Source organism: Vigna unguiculata, chromosome 7, assembly GCF_004118075.2.
Source record: "Vigna unguiculata cultivar IT97K-499-35 chromosome 7, ASM411807v1, whole genome shotgun sequence".
NCBI classification, from domain to species: Eukaryota; Viridiplantae; Streptophyta; class Magnoliopsida; order Fabales; family Fabaceae; genus Vigna; species Vigna unguiculata.
Genome location: NC_040285.1, coordinates 37,294,400 through 37,316,117, shown reverse-complemented (window position 1 = coordinate 37,316,117; position 21,718 = coordinate 37,294,400). Strand labels below are relative to the sequence as shown.

At 29.7% G+C, this 21,718-nt stretch overlaps 2 protein-coding genes across 4 annotated transcripts; both read right to left on the bottom strand.

Moving 5' to 3' along the window:
- Window positions 1–932: 932 nt before the first annotated feature.
- LOC114192219 (peamaclein) lies at window positions 933–1,718 on the bottom strand. The gene is made up of 2 exons (XM_028081861.1): window positions 1,472–1,718; window positions 933–1,393 (listed from the first exon to the last, which is right to left on the bottom strand). Exons 1-2 carry the CDS (start codon window positions 1,557–1,559, stop codon window positions 1,209–1,211), a joined length of 273 nt encoding a protein of 90 aa, XP_027937662.1. The 5' UTR covers window positions 1,560–1,718; the 3' UTR covers window positions 933–1,208.
- Window positions 1,719–4,863: 3,145 nt separating this feature from the next.
- LOC114192413 lies at window positions 4,864–12,655 on the bottom strand. Of its 3 annotated transcripts, XM_028082126.1 has the most exons (10): window positions 12,413–12,655; window positions 11,896–11,962; window positions 11,016–11,269; window positions 9,932–10,526; window positions 8,366–8,992; window positions 7,587–8,027; window positions 7,109–7,300; window positions 6,538–6,594; window positions 5,764–5,826; window positions 4,864–5,175 (listed from the first exon to the last, which is right to left on the bottom strand). In XM_028082126.1, the coding sequence occupies exons 1-10, from the start codon at window positions 12,442–12,444 to the stop codon at window positions 5,089–5,091; spliced, it is 2,415 nt and encodes an 804-aa protein (XP_027937927.1). In that variant the 5' UTR covers window positions 12,445–12,655; the 3' UTR covers window positions 4,864–5,088. The 3 variants fall into 3 exon arrangements, 2 of the variants coding, with proteins under 2 accessions (XP_027937927.1, XP_027937928.1); XM_028082127.1 differs by lacking the exon at window positions 12,413–12,655 and having other exon boundaries at window positions 11,006–11,269; XR_003606101.1 differs by lacking the exon at window positions 4,864–5,175 and having other exon boundaries at window positions 7,109–7,295.
- Between the last annotated feature and the right edge of the window lie 9,063 nt (window positions 12,656–21,718).

The window sequence follows — 21,718 nt, the reverse complement described above, 5'->3', positions numbered from 1 at the left end:
AATCCCTACTTCAGCTTCTATTCAGCACTTAGAATTTACTATTTATCTTAAAATAATTTATTTCAAGAAATACATCACTTAAATATGGCCTGGATATTATTTATTTAAAAAAAAGTTAAACAGTGTGTTGAATTATCCTTTGTTCTAAGTTAACGGGCTTTTCATGGGCCTTGGGCTTGGGATTTCTGATCGTTTTCTTATGCACCTCCATTATTTTTAAAATATCCATTTTACGCTGTGTTTTATTATTTATTTAACCTTCACTGTTGTCTTGTCTTCCTGATGAATGACGTTCTTACTTCTAAGATCTTGCTTTGCTTTGGACAAAAACACTTAAACTTCTCAACAAATAGCATAAGCAAGAAAAAAAAGTTTTCAAAAACACAATTCCCATTACCAAAACCACCTAACACGCATCATTGCTACCTCCACTGCTGCAACACTCACATCATCCCACCACAACACACACCAATACCAGCCCAACACCTTCTGTACTTGTTCTCTGTTTATTAACACTAAACTCAATACCATTTTTACTAAACAGTCCAAATCCTAATTCAAATTAACCAAATTTGGAGATAAATTGAAATTTCAGGTGAATTAACTGAAAAAAAAAATTTCATGAATTGCATTTTAAACTAAAAATGTCCTTTTAGCAAGATGCATGGCAAGTATGAGCGGTACTGGCACCTTGTTTGGGTAGTTTTTACTATAATGTTACAGACATGTCACATGCGTGCAAGTGCGCAGTGACATCATGACATCATGACGGTGCTTTAAATTTTGAACTTCCATCTAGGAATCACATGTGGGAGAATCCGAGGTATTTTACCTTAAGAAAAATATTTCTTTGACATGTCAGTAGTTGTAGTTGTGTACATGCATCATCACTTATATCTTAAAAAATATTAATGGAGTTCATTTTCTCGGTATGAATTTTAAATCTCCATCAACCACATAGATTAATTGTCATAAAATCTAAATCATAGTTTTAACTAATTACATTCATCCAGAAGACAGTTTGCGCGGAATGTCTAATTTATTCGGATTCAGATCTAACATCCAACAGACATTGGAAACCTGATGTTTAGGATTATGCAAAATCCAACACATGCTTAGAAATAGCTGACACAGATAACATAAAACTCAACACCAAAACTTAACCTAAGAACTAACGTACACAACACAACACACATGAGTTGAAGGAATCAAGGGCATTTGGGTTTGCCCTTCTTGTTGAGCTTGTCTCTGTAGCAAGGACACTCGTGCTTGTTCCCATAGGTTCCAGAAGGAACGCATTTGCACTCCGAACAGCATATTCCACAGTACTTCAGACATCTATCTCTAACCCCTGCCACAGAGCACCTATCCGAACACTTGCTGCTGCAATAAGCTACCATCAACACACACATCACACTTAGTTTCAGAAAATAGTTCTTATTTTACGTATAGCAGTAACTGAAAATCTTACATGATTCTTCATAAGCCATGGCTGTCTCCGAGAAAGAGGAGCTTAGAAGAAGAGAACAAAGCAGTAGAGTAGCGAAGAGAAGCTTCATTTTGCTTTGTTTCTGAAGAGGTTTTGTGATGGCACTTGCAAGAGAGTGTGTATACTTATAGTGATGAAGCTTGAATGGAAGCTACTAGACAGTGACTTCTTTATGAAGTTGGTAGCAATATAAAGTGATATAAAAATGGGGGATACTAGTTAGTAGCCTTTTTACAACCAAGTCGAGTTCTATTTTATAGAATAATCGACAAGAGTAGATATTATTTTAGTTGATTATGATTTTTGTTTCTGAAATTCCAAATGAATTTTAATTATTTCTATTCTCTAAATTCATTTTTTTTAGTTTCTTCAGTTTAAAAATAATATCTTTTCTTTATTTACTGTTGGAAACTAACAACAATCTGAAAGAAATATTTTAAGTCTTTAAATGCAATATTTAAAAAATTAATGGTATGTTTGAAACTCGAGAAAAGAGAATAGACGAGTATATAAAAAAAATGATAGTGAAAATCGTTGATCTTTTGGACGATAAAGTTTAAAGAAGTAAACTGTTATTAATATATAAAAAATTAGTAAATCATTGATTGTGTAGAATAATTATATATAGACATTATTCAAAAAATAATAATTAATTTTTATTTTAATTATTATCATTTTTAATTAAATATTTTTATTTTATTTTTCATCTATTCCTCTTACGTTCTCTTATGGTATTTCTTTTCCCTCTAGTAAACAAAACCTAAAACAATGTTTAATTTCTTTTTTTTTTTTTGTGTTTTTAAGATGTTTTGAGAATAAATTGAATTCACTTATAGTTTATAAACTAAAAATATAAGTTTATGGTATCATTTCAGAACAATTCTTTTTTTATTTGAATTATTCATCAAACGAATTTGATCTTCAAACTGAAAAGGTTGAATTTATGTTTATTTTTCAAAAATAAATTAAGTTATTTGTTTAATTTTTATATTTATTAAAAAAAATTATTTTTCTATATCTCTTTTCAATTCCTCCATATGTTGTTTTTAATATCTCAGTTTTCAAATATATTATTTAATTTCTCTGACGGAGTTTAAAAGTTAAACAAACAAAAAACATGTTAGATATAAATGCTAAAAGGAAACTCTATGACCATAAAATTGCAAAGAATTCTAAGTTAAATAAAATTAAATTGACCAAAATTTATAACAGTCATACCTCACAAAAAGGTAAAAATTCTAAAAAAACGTTATTAATCGTTATCACTGAATTAATTATTTTAGAATTAAACATTTTTAATTTTTAAACTTTAATAATAAAATTATAATTTCAAAATTTTAATATAATTTTATTTTAAAATTTTAAAATAAATAAATATAATCTTTATAAATTTAATTTTGTTAAATTATATTAACGTTCAAATTATATATTATATTGGTTAGGATAAAAATAATAGAAACAGAATATATTTAACTTTTTATTTTATTTATATTAAAATTTATTCGTCTTTGATATGAAAGAAATAAAAATTGTAGACATAATAGAGTATAGAAGCAGGAAAAAACGCGTTTTCTGACAACCTGCTTATGAAGCTTTACACTTGTTTGTCACTTTGTGTGTGTTGTCCTCTTCTCTCTCTTTCTGTTACATGTAAGCTGTATCCCACAACAACAACTTCACAACTATTCTATTCAATGCTCTTTCACTTATTTCATATTTTTTTATTATATTATTTCATTTATTTTATCAATTATTTATTTATTTTTTGTTTTTCCATGTCTATCCTTATTCAGATTATATTAGAGCATTTCCATATCAACATTTTATTCTACTTCTTGTAAGCTGGTTAAATGGATTTCACAATTACAACTCATTTATACTTTTTACAACTTAATAACTCTCTATCCCACTCCAATTACTTTAATTCAAACTAAAATAATTTCTGTATAATTTTGTAGTCCTATTAAAATAGGAAAGTTTTGATTTTTTGTCTTTATAAAATTATTTCTGTATTTTTTTGTTTTTATAAATTTGGAAAATATCACTTTTGATTTTTAGTATTACAGTACACTAAATAATTACTTATGTAATACAAAAAGTTAAACTATAATTCTTATTACTGTTATAATATAATGTCCACTTATCATTTTCAGCTATTGAATTTAAATAATTTATAATATAATTAAATTTTAGTTCTAAATAAAACTAGACAACACAATAATAAAATGATCAGCGACATACTTTTTTTTCTTTTTCTTAATTGGATTTACCTTTTAAAAATCCTGCATTCATTACCGTTATAATGTGAAAAAATAATCATATACGTAAAGTAAAATTAAATATCATGTACATGCAAAAATGACAGAAAAAAAAATCACTTACAAAGATATGTTAGTTTGAAAGAAATGATGTTATGACTATTTTTTTTATTTTCATTCTTTATTTTCTTATTTTCTTATGTAACTTAGTATGAATTATTAGTTAATATATTACTATATTTTTTTTGAAAAAGAACCAATTATCTACATTCAGTCATGTTAGATAATAAAGAATAAGAGTCCAAAAATGAAAGTCATAATATAATTTTTTATTTTGAATTAACTTTAAAATGATGCAAAATTATGCAACAGTGGCATGAAAATGGTGCCAAGAGAGATGGAACGTGTTGAAGCACTTGACTCAGGTTGCAGTAAAAAGAAAATTGAAATAACTGGAGCAGTTGGGTTTGTTGCAAAAGTGACCTTGATTGTTCGACAAATTTTCCTATTTATAATTTGTATAAAATATTACTGTTACAACATTTTGAACATGTTTGTTCCAATTCTAAATGCAAAGCTGGAAATTAAAGAAGCTCTTGTAACAAGGAAAAAGAAGCATGTGAGACTGATAATTTCATTTTCATTTAGTGTGTTGTCCCATTTTTACTAGTACTAATATAATTATTTTAGATCATTACATGATTGAAACATTGGACCAAAAAAGTGACTGGAAAGAGTTAGAGAAAGAAATAGCTGAAGAAGATTCAAATCCATGTCAACAAATATCATGAAAAAGAAAATACGCTTAAAACCCACAAAATAAATGTTATTTATTTATCTTAAAACATATACACGAGACTAAAATCAGTTAATTAAAATTTTAAAAGTGAAAAACTATTACCAGACACTAAACCAAAATTAACAAATTTTATAAAGACAAAATTTTAATTTTGAATTTTGTAAGTAAAAATTATAACAACCAAAATCAATTATTTCAGATTGTTCAATTAAAATTTTGAAGCTCTGAGTTAAAGTACAATGGTTGGTCAATTTATCTCCATCTTATTTCACCATGTTTAAAAAGTTTATTCCCAGCTGGCATTGATTTAAAAAGAATTTCAACAACCACATGAGATGTTAGGTTTCATCATATAACATCATTATACAACAAAAGTTTTTACAAACACTGAATGCAACTATTGAGTCATTACACATGCTTTTTATTTAGACTAGTTAAATTTTCATTACAAGCAAGCAAAACTATGGGTATGCTAGCTCCAAAATATAACTCTATGAAACAGACTGTAACTAACCTCTATACAACAAGTACAGTACCTTACATCAAGCTCCCATGCTGTGAAATGGGCAAGGGTGCGGATTATCAGAATCATCCTTGTTGGTATGGCCACTAGATGCTAGTAAGTTGATCTACAAAAATAAACAAAAAATCAAATTTGAGAACACTTATCTCCAGCTTAGTAAAGTTCAAATAGAATCTTCGAGTCCAGTCCTGTGTAAATTGAAAAAATGAACATGGAAAAGAATACTATTCCTGTGACGAAAGAATGAAGGAGAAAAACTTAACTGTTGTATTAATAAATGTAGCTTTGTTACATTTAGATATAAAATGCATTTAATTTTCAAATATAACAGAAGAACAATTAATATCAAAGGTAAAAATGACTACAAAAACACTACTTATAGAATCCTTCAAACTATAAAAGAATATTTTTTTAGAAATATTTTAATGTATGTAAAATATTTAGTTCTTGAAAATGAAACTTGGTCAATTTAAAATAGAAATGTAGCATTCTACTATCACTATAGTAGTCATTATCTTCCCACATTCAGATGCTCGAACTCAATGGATCCATCAACCTCGATTTATTTTTTCTTCTTTTATATTATTCACACTCTAGACAGGTAAGAGAAAACTGAGAAAACAGCGAACATATCATTGAGACTGTCGTGCTATATAGAACAATGCATATAAGAAACAATAAAATATGGTACAACCTTGACAATTTTAGACTTGGAGCCTGGCCGCATGTAAGCTGCTAACACGCTCAAATTGAAATCCTGTACACAACCCATTTAAATGAAACAAGGAAAACTCAAATTACAGAAACAACAAGCTGGGAATATTTTTCGGATCAGCGGCGGAAAAGGATAAAAGTACATGATGCACCGTAAATGAAAATATAAAATAATTGTTTCCTTCCTTTCTGAAGAGCATTTCCCAACTAGACAATCACCTTTAATCATGTTGAAGCTCACAATAACAAGGCACAACAAACAGTGAGGAATTTGCAAGTATAAACTACTAAAAAAAAACAGCAATTTCAATTTTCATGCCGTGATTAGATCTTTCGAAAATGGTTATAGGCAAAACACAGATGCCGAACGGTCATACATATAGGTGGCTGTCATAATATAAGGAATTTCAGAATAGCTATCATGCCATAATAATAATAATAATAATAATAAGCAACTGGAAGTCATCTTTAATTAGAAAAACAAAAATCCGCAAGAATACTGTAAGAAACTTTATATTCAAGCTACTTGAGATTTTGAAAGTTTCAAAGTTTCACCCCGGAAACAATTAAACATAGGCGGAAATTATGGAGAAAACCTAGTAAAAAAACGAAAGAGAAAAGTCATAAAATATCCAAAAACTATATAGTAGAATACATTTAACTATAAAAAACCACACATTGCTCGTAATAACCAGTTTAAGCCTTTTCTTTTTCCTTAAGAGAAGGCTAGGAAAAGCTTTCAAAAATAACTTACCCGGAAAGGATCACCCCTCAAAGACTGAACAAACACGGAACTTCCTAAGTTTCTTCCCTGCATACAAATAAACCACTAATCTTACCACAATGAAACAATAATTCAATAGAATGAAAACACGGTAGCCAAAGTTAGTCTGTGTTCCTTTTTTTGAAGGCTTCTGAGACAATTTTTTTTTTTATCGACAATTATTAGTTGTTAGTTTTTGTTAGAGGGAGAGTTGAATCTCCAACATCTCCCACCCTTCTTTCTAAACCCCACCAAATCAATCTTATTTCTCTAAATTCTAAGGCACGGCTTGTTTCATAGAAAAAGAAAATATGGAAGGGAAATTAAACATACAGGTAAGTGAGGGAAGTCTAGCTTTAAAAAAATGGTCCAGCTCTATCATGTAAGTGCATATTTGTAGTGGTTGATTTCAGATTTATTTTATTTTTTTGGAAGCTTTCTAGGGATCTTTTCAAAAGAGAAATAATTTTCTAAAAAATGCTTTAGATGTCTATCCCTGCCTCCTGTAAATGTAACCTTTTGTTGATGTATAAAGGAAAAAAAAAATGGAAGATTGATTTACCTCAAGGGATATATCTCTCAGGCGCCTCCCTGTTTGAGCACAGCAAATACGAACGTGCTCATCACAACTCCCACTTATGATGTAGTCCCTCCCATTCATGTAATAAGAACGGGTGTAATTTTGAGAACTTTCAGTGGGAGCTATATCGAAAACCAAGTGAAGCCTACCATCAATAGCCAGATATTGTCTAACCTGAATAAACTCATGTCAGTCTGGACACAAAAAATGTGCTCTGGAAATTTTTTTAAACTGAAAGACAGACAAGTACTAAATCAATTTAAGTTCCTTTACTACATAGACAACAGAAATCCATTGGAACCAGTTACTAGTTTTAAAGCTGAATCAGATTTTTCATTGTTTCAAATCCTACTCTACTGAGCCATCAAGCGGTAACCACCAACTAATCACATTACTGTATTACCACTGACACTTCAAATGCGGTCACCAGAAATCAATCACACAACTGAATGAAAATTACCTCATTATCAACAGCTGAAGCAAGAATATATTGATCATCTGGAGAAAAGCAAACCATCACATTTCCTCTGGAGCTTGAAACTGTAAAGCAGGGGTGTATTGGTTTCTGTCTCAAGTCCCACATCTTCACATCGTGATCAAACGATGAAGTTGCAAAAATTGATGGGGAATGATTAGCAAACTTGACTACATTAATATGTCCACGATGCATATCTGTGAACACTTGTAAGCGTTTCCCACTGTTGATGTCATATAAAGCAACATTTCTTGAGTAACCACTCGCAAGAAACAGTTCATCCGTAGAGTTAACATGAACAGATGTCAACTGGTCAAATTCATCAAACGTAACACAGCCAAAATTCCCATGTATGCCAGTAACTTTTCTTGGTATGTGGTGGATGTCATACAATTTCAAGGAACCATTGTCTGATCCTGCTATAAGCTGACATGCAATAACAAGAAAATAAAAGAATAAAAAACTGACAACCAAATAAAGAAATGCTGGATTAAATTGTATAAAACTAACAATGCAGAATAGAATAGATTTTGCCTTTGATAAATAATCTTTACACCCATTTTTATTTCCGTAACGAAATACCCAATTATCCTTACAGCTGGCAAGGTTGTTACTGCCACTCTAGAAGGCTATGTATAACAAACAACACATTATGTAAAATCTGATGAACTGCCAATACATGTTGCTGCCAGCATCCACTAGAGAAGTTAATACCCATACTAAGCATAATCTACAAGATCAATTTTTATGCAATAAGCACATACCTTAGAGGGATATTTTTTGAGCCAACAGAGACCCAAAACACTATTCATTGCTCCAAGTGATGGAATATAACTAACAATATGTTCATTCTCATGGTTGATGACAACTACTTCACCATCTAAAGTTCCAAAGACCATCAAACTGGAGTCAGATGGATGGTACTCAAACTGCCTTGGATGAAAGCCCTTGTCCAATTCACATCCTAATAGAGAAAGGGGATGCAAGAAAGGCCAAGTTGAGGATCCCAATTTAGCAGCAGAGAGAGACCTAGCATAAAAATATTGCGATTGTCTAGAAGGATATGATGTCCTATTCTTGGAAGAGTGCACCTTACTCTGACCTGATTTTATTTCTCTTTTCTGTAAGATACTTACAACACTCTCTTTGTGCTTCCATTTATATGGAAGATATTCAAAGTATTGAGAAAATATTCCAGTAGCCCTTTCCTTGTCAATCTTTCTGATACGCATATTATCTAAACTTTTCAGATTTGGCAATGAAGCAATCATGAACTCTCTGTAATGCTTCTCATAGCATATTGGTGATGCATGACGAGACATATACTTCATAGAAACATCAGTAATAGGCTCCACAAAAGTGCCTTGAGATGAATCTTCTTCCTCTTCATTCTGTAACGTGAACCACTAAAATTAAAGATCAAGAAGGACCAAGAAACCACAACTTGGATAATGTGATCAGAAGAAACTTACAGTAACATGAAATCATTTCTAACCAATTCAATATCAAGCCTTTCATTCATGTTTTCCTTAAACCAAACATATTATAATTATAGTCCAAATTCAACAAATAGTGCCATTTACTAAACTTTCAAAATACAGTATTCCACATAATCAATGTGGATATAGGCTAAACAGAAAGCCTACTTCAAATTAATATTACTATTTCAGTATCCAAGCCATATTCATTACCACAACCAAATGGCATTCTAAACAATAGCTAAAGGAATATTAAATACCGGGTGACACCATAACCTCACAAGCCTGAACTTCTAATGACACCGCTATTGTAGAACCCAAACTATTATCTTTTTTTCACTAACTAGTGGCATGCAATTTACTATCACTTACAATAATGAAAAACATATTAGCTACAAAGAGAGATTTGTCACTGTTATTATATTATTGAAACCACTATAATACTTTGTTTGGATAATGGAAGAAATAAGATAGAGATGGAGTTGAAAATATATGTTGTTTGGATGAATAGAAATGAAAAAGAATAACAGAGAATTCTACCTCTACTTATGAGGACTAGTGGTAAAGAGAGTGAAAAAAAAAATTAATATATGACATAAAATAACCTTTTGTATAATTTTTTTATTTGACCAAACAATGATGATTCCAAATCTTTTACAAGATAATGCCAAATTAAAAAAATAAATAAATAAACCTGTCTCCCACACAAATCCCTCCACAATGAGAGAGTATAACAATCCAAACTAGAGAATTGACTATCTCATCCTTCTAATTCTTTCAACTCTAATTCATCCAAAAGAAACAGAGTGTAAAGAAAATCTACTAGCAGGGGAAAATGGCTTAGTTGACTACCTCATAAAGAAGAGGCACTTCAGAACTCCACCCAGGAAAAACATCTGACAACCAGTATCTATGATGATGACTAGTAAAGTCAACTTCACTGTCATCTGACGAATCCTCAGCCATGCTTTGAACATCATGATTTACAACTTCTTCATCCAAGGAATAAAAATTCCTTAGTGGGTCTTCAGCACTAATGTTGGGATCTGCCAGTTCAGTTGTATTGGTGAAGGGTTCAACAATAAAAGGAATTCTATCAAGCAGGCTAAAATCAGCAGTGTCATCAGACTTCCCACTACATGAGGTAAAAGATATCCCAGAATCATTGCAATACTGCCAATATTGAAACCTTAATTCAATTAAAGAAGGAAGCTTAGAGAGAGCTGCAACAGTTGTCCAAAGATTTGTAATCCTTGTATCACACATTGACAGGCGCATTAGATTAGGCATACAATTGAAACATTCCTCCTGGAAACTGGTAAGGGAAGAACTGAAATCCAGATTTAGGGTATGCATATGCATGAACTCCCCCATTAAGTTCAGCTTCCGGAAACGTGAGCATCTCAATGTCAAAACTTGGCATGCCAAACCTCTTTGCGAAATATTCCTAATGATAAGATCCAACATAGTCATGAAAAAGAAAATATACAACAAAACCTATCAAATCAGAAAATAGAACCATGAAAAGCCAGTTCTCCCAATGATGAATTATCCATTCACGTTTTAGACTTTTTGGCAAACATAAGCCAGTTTGGTATATGTCATTAATAGGAACATAGCACCACATGTAATTTATGTTAATTGGCTACCAATGACAAAGGTAATCCTTAGAGAAAAAAAAGAGCAAGTAGCAGGACAATAATGTCAGACATATTGATATAAAAACACCTGGCAAGATATTTTTCTAGTCACTCAAAAACCTAACTCCCATATTCAATAACAAGAAGATTGTTAATTGTTTGGAATTGCCAGAAAATTTCAAAGGCTAGGAATTCCGTGTTACCATTTGAAATTTGTTAAGGAGATGAAAACAAACAAGAAATCATAAACTATGTCATTTATACAAAGATAAATCATCATAAATACCATAATATACCGTAAGAAGTCTTTCCCATATGACAGATCCTGTAGATGGACTACTCGAAGCTTTTTATTAACAGCACGCATCAATGACAATGCATGTTCTCCATTTAATACACATGATGATTCATTACGTACATCAACAGCTTCTATTTCAGAAGCATCGAAGTTCATGCACAAGTCAAGAAGTGGAGCAATATCAACATCCTTTAGGTCATCAATTAAAATCTCCAGCTTGCACAGTTCATGATTGGACTTTTTTACCTCAGCCTGTTTGATCATGATCATTCTTAGATTCTTGTCTCCATAATAAATATAAAATTGAATACATTCGCTGCTCCCTACTCAGGGAGATTAAACACAGTAAGAAATGGAGTAATAAACATATACACTGCTTTATACACAGGGCCGACTCATGTGAAAAGCTCAGTAATTGTAAGAATATAGAACTACAAATTTGGACCACAGATGGCATGTTTTGAATTGAATTGGGTTAAGCATAGACAACTTTACTTTAAAAGTACCAGCCTTGATGATTTTACTTTTGTAACTTGGAATGTGTGATTTTCACGTTGAACAGAGGTTTGAGGGAAATCTAAACATACTAATAATCTTACATGGATGATCAACACTATAAGTTAATTGATAGTCATTTAATCTAAGCTGTTTAAATAAGATCTAATATGGTCTATATTAACTGTTCTCGTTTGTTAGAATAACCAAATGTTCTTACTAGAGTCACTCATTATACATTTATAAGTGTGTGTGTGTGTGTGCGTAGCTCGTAGTTGACGCACTAACCAGGACGAGCAAAGCAGCATATATTTGATGTAAAATTGGTGAAATGTTTTCCAGTGATCTAGCAGTAGATTTTGTGATTGAAAATGACAACTGACCTTGAAAAGACTTGACAAAATAGAAGAATTAGGCAAAACACCCTGTCTCCTGCAAGAATCAATATACCTGGAACCAAAATCAATATTAGCTAATTAGAATGGAATCAGTAACACCGAAGCCAAAAAAGAAAAAAGAGTAAACAGTGACTTCACTGCCAATTACGAAAACTATCAATGAATTTAAGCATAAGGAGTGACACAAATTACTAGCAAGTTTGCCATTGCTCATATTTTCTCTTTACAGTCCAGATATTTTGATTCAACAAGACAATGCAAAGGGAGCAGGAATGATTATTCAGTGTATTAAACAATACAACCGAAAAAAGCGAATTCGTTTGAGAACATTAAGTTCCTCATTTCAACAAGCAACGGCCAATTCAATGGAAATTAAGAGCGAAGTACTGAAACTAACCACCAGCCACATTTTACACAGCCAACGGAAATCCGAAAATAACAAAAGATTGACGAAGACAAACGAAAAATTAAGAACGCATTTTGTTGAGTTGATGAAGTGTACCTGTCTTCCAAGGTCTGGATGTCGATGGTCATTGGTGATCGCACAGCACAGAGTGATTGGAGAATATCTCCGATCAAAACTTACGGAATCCAAAGCGAAAAACGAAAATTTACAAACAAAAATAGATTGCAGTATGTATTTCACAATGCAAACCACGCTCTGATTCAAACACTTATCTCTTTTCCATCTTTCTTACTTTTTCTTCTTTTCTTTCTTTTTTTTCTTTTTTCAAGTTTCTCTTGCGGTCACCATGGCTATTGATTATTCTTCTTTCAGTTGTCTTTTTTTTTCTTTAGCCTGTCAATGGGTCACGTTTTGGAATATGTCCAAGCCCAACATATGTTTTCTTTATGCACCCTGTTAGTTTCTTCTTCAAATTCCACGAGTGTGAGAAATGTGAAAATTATCTCTTCTCTTCATACACTTTTGCCATAAAAAACTCCAAATTAATTTATCTCTTCGTTTTATATTTTGGATTCTCTGTATTTTTTAATTCAATGACACAATATTCTTATTCATTTTTACACGTTCGGGGGTGTTTAATGGATAACTCATGTTGATTATGAGTTTTATGTAATTTTTTATAATTTTATTTTAGATTATATAATTTGAAATGTAATTTTCATTTTGGATCACACGATTTATAAATAACAGAAAAAATGAGAATTTTAAAAAATATGGTAGTATAAGAAAAGTTATGGAGGGGCAGAAAGAAATATTGGAAGATAATCACCGGGGAGTCCTCGTAGGCCCACTATTGTATAATGTATCAACAAGAAATTAGGCCCAATTTGAAATGAAGACAAAATAATAAACAGAGAGTTATAAAAATAAAAACTTTAAGAGCAAAATTTTATTTTAGAAAATGTATAGTTTTAATCCTATTATATTCACCATAATAATTTATTTTGTATATTAAATCAGAATGTGAAAATATATTCTATATATATCAAAGGAAAAGAGTTTTGTTGCGAGAGGATGAAAAAAAAAACTATCCTCAGATTAGTGAATCTTATAAATGGCACATAAGATTACAATATTTTTGTTTGTAAGAAAAGGACACAGTAAACTCAATTATTAAATAGGGAAAGGTTGTTTGACTTTTTGAAGTTTTTGTATAATCATTAAACAACTTTTACTTCAATATTTTATATACTTTTTATATGGTTTTAATTTTCAAATTCTACCATCTTCATTGATACTTTTTTCAACAAAGTAAAATTGGACTCTTAATTAACATACCTAATTATATTTTTCAACAGTTTAATTTAGACTGGTTATTATGAGAAGAAATAGTTCTGAAGGTGTGGGTTTTTGTCAAATTAAGGTGGAGACTTGATATTTGAAACGCAGACAATTCGTAAATTTTGAGTCCACGCGAGAGACCGTGATCAACTTAAATTCCACAAGAGAATGTGTATAAAAACTAGGACAAAAGAATTAAAGACAACTTATAATAAAAATATAAAAACATATTTACCGGTATAACCAAACATCTATCTTCAACACTCAATTTGTCCTTAAATTCTCTGTATAACTTTTCACCGTTCAATCTCTCCTTCTTTCTCCCATTCGATTTCTTCTAGTTGTCACTCGCTGGATTGCCCATATGATCGGGGTATATGTTTATAAGGTTTCGATACTTAAAGTTAGTTCAAGCTCGTTCGGGTAAATGCAATTAATGTTATAATAAATGCGAAGTAAAAGTCTTCCCCAACTTACCTTGAACTCCTACTTATAGTTTTTGACATAGGCTCGTAATTAAGATTTTCTTAATCATGATCCAATAGATCGTGCGGTCTGGTGGAGGTCCCCATAAGTATGGAAACAAAGTTCAATTGAAATGAACGACGAAGGCTATTTGGTCGCGATCTCCCTTAAATCACCTCGGAGAGATTGTAACATCAACAACTTCAGAGATTGTCCGCTTGTATTCTTGAACAACATAATTAATGGTTGGCTAAGATGTCGGTAGATCATTCGGTGCAACTAAGCACAAATTCAATAAAAAAATAAAGTATATCCTGTGTTTAAGCACCAATTCTATAAATATATATTATTATAATTTGCCATCTTCAGATAAAAAGTGTTACAATGGATTAATTTAATGTATCAGCCGTACAGCACTTATCTGAGTAAGATACCATTTAGAGATAGCTCTTAACAATTGTTACATAAATATCTCTACAAAAAACATTAACTAAAAAGCAAAGTAATAAGGTGCAGAAATATCAAGCTACCATGCTTTTATCTCGCTCGTCATCATTGAATGTGAGATTAAAACTTTGAAATCCAAATAAAAAAATGTGTGTAACTAAAAAACCCAACCACGTTGGTCCCTCCCTTTGCTCATGCATCAGACTTGACAGCTACACAACTTGAAAAAATTAAGAAAAAATAAAATAAGAAAAAGAAAGAAGAAAAAGTTGGCCACATCCTCTCCCTTTCCTCTTTCAAGATTAGTTGTAAAGCCGACCCCACCACATCAACAACAACATCACCCGCTTTAATTACATTTTTACTTCTTTGCTAAATCCATTTTTATAAATAATTTTGTAAAATTAAATTACTTAAAAATTTATTCTTGATATCAAAATTGTGAATTAGAATTTATATATATATAAAAGTTATGAGAAGAAAAAATATTTATAAGTCGAAAAAAATCAATAAGAACTTTTATATTGATCTATTCAAATTTGATTATTATATAAAATACAATATCCTATTATATAAGAGAAAATATAAAACCTAATATATCATCATAATACAAAATATTTAATAATAATAAAGAGAAATAAAATATATGATATCTCTATATTAATAGAATTAAAACCAAAAAAAAAACATGATATCTTTATCATATATATTAAAGTAAAATTTATTATTTGTCGAGTTTATTATGTTACTCACTATTGAATCATCCATTTGTTGGAAGTTTTATATCGACTAGAAATAAAACCAATTTACAATAAGTAGGTGCAATCCTCATCTTCCAAGTCGATTTTGAGGGGTTGAGTTAGTTTTAAAGTCCATTTCTAACATGGTATCAAAGCCATGTTAGAGCCTATCCTAGAGAGTTTTCTTAGACATTTTGTTCTACCCGATATTGGATCGGACCACCCACTAATTTCTAATCCCACACATGAGATGAATATATTTCGGTGTGAATGGATATGTTGGAAGTTCTACATCGACTAGAGATAAGGTCAATTTACAACGTTAAATTTAAAATTGAATTTTTAACAATTTCAATCGAGAATACAAGTGAAGTCAAAGTGGTTATGCTTGATGAAGATTTTTGCGATTATATTTTTGTTTTAAGACCGAAAACCTGCGTGGCACGTGGTGTGGCGCGTAAAGAGGAAGGTTGGTGGGAAGATGAAAGAAATGATAGCATATGGTTTTGGGACCCAAATGGAAGACTCTCTCTGCTTTAATGTTCCAGCTGATTCTTAAATTATTATGCTACTCTCATACATACCACACTGCACAATACAAGAACCACAACATGGATTCCTTTTCCTATTCTAGTCAAAACCAACAAACATAGTTGCAACAAGATGGGAAAGAATATTTCAACATGCCACTTACACAGAACTCACTAACATAACATGCATTTCCAAAAGGAAAAGGAAAAAAAATAAAAATAAAAAATCACAGTGTAATAAAAAATCATAGTACTACTACCACTCAGAAACCTACCTTCAGAAAAAAACCCCCATTAATTAACCACCTTAGATCCTGTTATAAAGAAATGAACATAACTCACGTGCATTTCTTCGCACGATTCACAACACAATCATTGTTTCATGTCTAACATCATAGTATAGTGTAGCTTAATTAAACCATTAAAAACGTCACAGTTGAGTGTAATGTAACACTTTTTTATTCGTTGTTTGCAAAAGAATGCACAAATGAAAACAAATATCTATACGATGTTATTGTCACATATAGCTTTGAATTAATTATTATTGTCACATATAAGTGAAAATTTGAAGAGGAGTTAAAGTTAGTGAAGTTAATTATGTGCAGGCGTCAAATTATAATTAATAATCATATGCCTAAGCTGGCCTCACTTGGATCACTTATGGTTCTAACTGATGGTGACAATGTGAGAGAGTTTTAATTAAAAAAAGTTTATGAGTGTTAATGCAGGTTGAGAAATAAAAGGGTGCAACATCAAATCTAAGTGAAGGGGTACTGGAAAAAGAAAAATCCTACTTTTTCAAAGTTATAAACAAAAATATATGGAAGATGAAGAAGGAAAAGGTTGTTGGGAAGAGAATGCCTTTGTCGATAAGGAACAACAATTTTGTCCACTGCATAGATAAGAATGAGATTGGCCCACTAATCCGCAATCATTTCATTTAGTTGCATGTCCCACATCGCCTTTATAATACACCAATTTTCAACATTATGCCAACGTTATAGTCGATTAGTATTTCTGACATTTTAATCATATAAATTTTCTTTACACACAAAATAAATTAATTACACACATTTTATATTTAATAGAGCCATAATCCTTTTTGTAAGATTTATAGAGGGGTTTTCACAATCAGAGTTAAGTCCAACCACATTGACACCACTTTCAACCCAAAACTTTAAGACGATGAATTTATGGATCTTTATGTAATGTTCCATTTTCTCATTTCTAGTCAATGCAATCTCTCCCTCAAGGGCACTCATCTGAACCAGTTTTAACCATCGGTTCTGAAAATCACTTTAACCATTCTTATTACAAGAGTATAAAAAATAAGAAGAATCAAATACACAAACTTAAAGGGTCTTTCATTCGGGAAAAAGAACTTCATGGACTTAGAATCCATTATATAGTCACTAACACTCACTTCTTTAGTTGTCCTAAACGATTTGAGACTTTTAAAAAACATGTTATTTTCATCATCTTAACACTTAAGTATATTAATAATCCCAAATCATAAAGCACTTATTAGTGAAATATGTAAATTTCTTTTTTTTTTTTCGGTTTAAAGATTAATTTGAGCACAACATTAACATTGATACTCTCTTACATATTGTGTTTTTTTGGAAATAGATATGATTAAGTTAGTCCGTGTATATAAAAGGATTTTGTTTAATATTTTTGTCTCTATATTAATGCATTTTTAATCTGTTCTTATACATGTCATGCATTTCTTAATTGCTAGTAAATATAACGCATTATTAGCTTGGATTCAAAATATGTAGAGAGAGAGAAACTATTTTAATATTTCTTTAAGCAAAAGATTAGAATTGAGAACTCATACAGTTATTAAATGATATGATTAGCATAGAAAATTCTAGTTCATTCATAGATGAACTTTCTTAATTGGGTTCGTTAGCAAAGTAGGGGTTCCGATGCTTTCTGTTTTTGGACGATGGGAATCAAAAGTGATGTGTTTAATTAAACTAATGGTCCCATCTCAACTGATAAACAACACAGCATGTGCTAATTGAACATACACTAACACCATAATCCTGAGTTTTGTATGTTTAAAATTGTGTCAATGTACATATTGGAGTAATAATTCAAGAACTATTGTCATTAATTACAACTTCTCCCTTCAATTTTTTTCTCTCTTGTTCATCAGGAATTAAACAACTCGTGATATTGTCTTTAATATCAATTCTTAGGATCGAGTGCTTAGTATTAGATTAAAAGTTATACTTGATAGTCAGGACGCAACTCTTTTTACTTAAGAGTATAACAACTCAAACGTCATTATTCGATTGTGACCCAATCCACTTTATTTCTGTCATGAGACAATTGATGCCAACTACAACAATCTTTTCCTTAGCCATTATTCTACTATAAATCTACCTCATAAATTATGATTTGGTTCACCTAATCTTTATCATTAAACAATTGTACAATCCTCAACAAAATTGTTGTCCCAAAATCATATTCAAGATTATAATTGTAGAATTTAAGAAAAGTTGAAGAGACTTCAAATCAAATTCGCATCATAGCCATGCCGGCGAAATTGTTACCGTTATCAAAACAAAAGCTACTTTTGTAAACTTTGTTGGTTGAAAGGAGGGAAAAAATAAATATAAAAAATGGAAAATGTTAAGCAGAGTCAAACAGTGTCTTTTTGAAAATAAAAAATAAGCGAATTTTGTGTGTGTATGCATATTTTTGGTTTTAGTTTATAGCAGTGAGAAGATTAGTTGGATGCACCGAAAAAGGATAAAGTTAAAACGCGTTTATTGGGCCCCAACGCCTTAGAAAACTATGCTTAATTTTTGATTATTCTTGTGTTTGATGTTTTCCATGCCATAAATAAAATTATACATTTCAAACTCTATCAATACGTGCTGTCTTTCGTTCTTAAATTCAAAAGCACTTTCTAATTTTGAAAAATGCAATTGGATATGATTGTTTAAATAGTTGGTGGGCTATAATAGGATAAATAAAAATCGAGAGACAGCTTCAACAAGATAAAACACTATAATATTTTCGAATATGTTTATGCATTTAAAATTATTAAACAAACAAGGAAAACAAGTCTATTTGATTTTACTTTATCTTTTCCTTCAAAATATAGTTTGTTTTAATATTTATAGTAGGTTAAATTATTTTATTAGTTATATTTTCGTAAGAAAATTTTAAGTAGGTCTTCTTTTGTCTCTTGTCTTAATTAAGTTCTTATTTTAAAAAATTAATTGTAATTAGATATTTTCTGTTAGTAATACACTAACCGAGTTAAGGATGTGTCACACGTCAATACGTGATTTTTTTTTAATTTATTTTTTTATAATTTAAAAAATAATAAAAATTGTCATTAAATAACCAACCCGTGATGGGTCAGGTTGGGTCAGGCCGGATTATCCGTTTTGACAACTCTAATAGTAGGTAACGGATATTTTCGTTTATAAACGGATTGGCTGCGAGATCATACTACCTACCTCCCAATATTCATTATTCTCAAAAAATTAAAATTAAAACATAAAATTTATATTTTATTAATTTAAATATAATTAAAATTAAAATTAAAATTATATTTTATTAGGATAAATTTAATTGATATTAAAATTTAATTTAACTTATATTATATTTTATGCTTTTAAAAATTAATTTATAAACTTTATAAAATATATAATTTTTTTAAATATTAAATGATATGTGAATATCCACGGGTACCCACGAATTGTAAAAAAATTACTGATATTTTTTAAATGAGTATCTAACGGGTAAAAAGATAGATAGCAAGTAATTATTTTTTATTAGGTAACGAATAGACATGATCCATATCCCACCCGACCCATTGTGATAGAGAATCTAATGCATCTAAAAAAAGTTCAAAAATAAATTTGGCATGAATTAATGACATTAAATATTACATATAATTATCACGTTTTATTAATAATTAATAATATGCCAAAAAATAAAAGAGATACCATAAAAAAATAAAAAAGAAAAAAAGACAATAAGCTATCAAAATTACTAAGGAAATTTACGCGTAAAATTTATTACATAAAAATTTTAAAACATAATATCATGTTCTAAATATATCAATAAAAATGTTATGATATTATTGATTAAGTTTGAAATATTATCAAATAGTTTATACGATAAATAATATTCCCGACATGATTATGATAATATATAATTGATGATCTTATAAATATTTTATTAACAATTATATATATTATAACATAATATATTCTTTAGTATAAATAATATTTTATTAATATTTATATTTTAACTATAGTAAAATAATTAATCAAACTAAAAATATTAAATAATAAATGAATTTAAATCTTTTCAATTTTCAAAATATACTATTTTTTCACTTATTTTTTTGTACGTTTCTTCTTCTTTTCTTTAACTCTTGTTTGGTTCTGTGGATTATATTGTATTATGCAGATTTGAGGGTGTAGTTTTACAATAGTTGTTTCTGAGTAGATGTGTAAAGAAAGTTTATAAGAAGTCACAACAAAACTTTACTCTTTAAACTAAGCAATTTTGACATGAAAAAATAATTAATAATATAAGGAACACATTTTTTAATAAATTTTTATATATAATATGTTGTTCTATTTTTTTATTAATATCTTTGTGTATTGGTTATGTATTTTTTTTTTTTGCTAAATATAGTTGGTTATGGAATGACTTAAGAATATGTTGTATGTGCTTCATCTAAATAGTCATACTCTACTTTACTACCTTATGTTATGTAGGTCACTTAAAGGAGTGAATTTTGCAAATTGCGCCATGATTTATTTTGACTTTTCCAATGTAATGTTGGTCGAGAACAATTATTTTTTAGATATTTCTTTACATTGCCAGGTTGCATTTTTCTAAGCTAAAATGGTAAAAGTGTTAATATCAATTTAATTTGAGAATCTTTGAATTTATTATGAGATGGTAAAAAACTTATTACTAATGTGTGTTTTTCAATTTGTATATCTAACTCTTAAATTTTAATGATTTTATGGTTTTTATCAGTTTAAATATTTACAATTTTTTTTTCATTTTTTGGTTTGTAATGGTAGTATATAAACAGTCTCACTAATATATTACATATATAAACATTCTCATTATTTAAATTTTGTTTTAGTTTACCTATAAGTTATATATTATGACAAAATATATCTTTATTGTCAATTGATTACTGTTTTAGTTAATGTAAAGACAATTTTTTTATAAATGTAAGAACCTAAAAAGTAACTAATAAGAATAACAGAAGTTTTGTAGGTGGATTTTGAATATTTTATTATTAAAATGGTATATTTTAAAATAGAAAAGTTATTATTTAAGTTTTATTTAAAGAAATCATTATTTTTCTAAAAGTATTCACTTTTATTATTTTTTGTAGTCCATTTTTAAAAGCTATGCATGCATGAGTACTAGCTCGCTTGCATGTTACATCGTGTGAGACTGAAATATAAGATAAGTATTTAAGTTTGAATGAGATGTTTTGTTTATCTATTTTTGTGTTTTATGAGTAGTGAAATACGCATGATATAACTTGATATTATTTTAGAACCACATCTATCATATTAGTTTAATAAATTGGGAGAAAAATCTAACTAAACCCAATTTGATGATCTGACAATGGTTTCATATCATTTAAGAGTGAGTTTTATGTTCCAAAATAGACAATACTTCGTAAGAGTTATTTAAAGAAATGTTTGGATGGAGTAAAATTTGTTGGAAGTCCCATATATACTAGAGATAGGACAATTTTAGAATATATGAAACCTCACCTTACAAGCTGATTTTATGGGATTGAGTTAGGTTTAAAACCCACTTCTAACATGATATCAGAACCAAGTTAGAACCTATTCTAGCGAGCTTTC

Bases quoted from the DNA above. Each gene is read 5' to 3' on its own strand.
- LOC114192413 (XM_028082126.1), bottom strand. From the start codon at position 12,444: ATGACCATCGACATCCAGACCTTGGAAGACAG. The intron at 11,270-11,895 runs GTCAGTTGTCAT...ATGATCAAACAG, and splicing joins TTTTGTCAAGTCTTTTCAAG to GCTGAGGTAAAAAAGTCCAA. The intron at 8,028-8,365 runs GTATGTGCTTAT...ATTGCATGTCAG, and splicing joins TCAAAAAATATCCCTCTAAG to CTTATAGCAGGATCAGACAA.
- LOC114192219 (XM_028081861.1), bottom strand. From the start codon at position 1,559: ATGAAGCTTCTCTTCGCTACTCTACTGCTTTGTTCTCTTCTTCTAAGC. The intron at 1,394-1,471 runs GTAAGATTTTCA...TGTTGATGGTAG, and splicing joins CATGGCTTATGAAGAATCAT to CTTATTGCAGCAGCAAGTGT.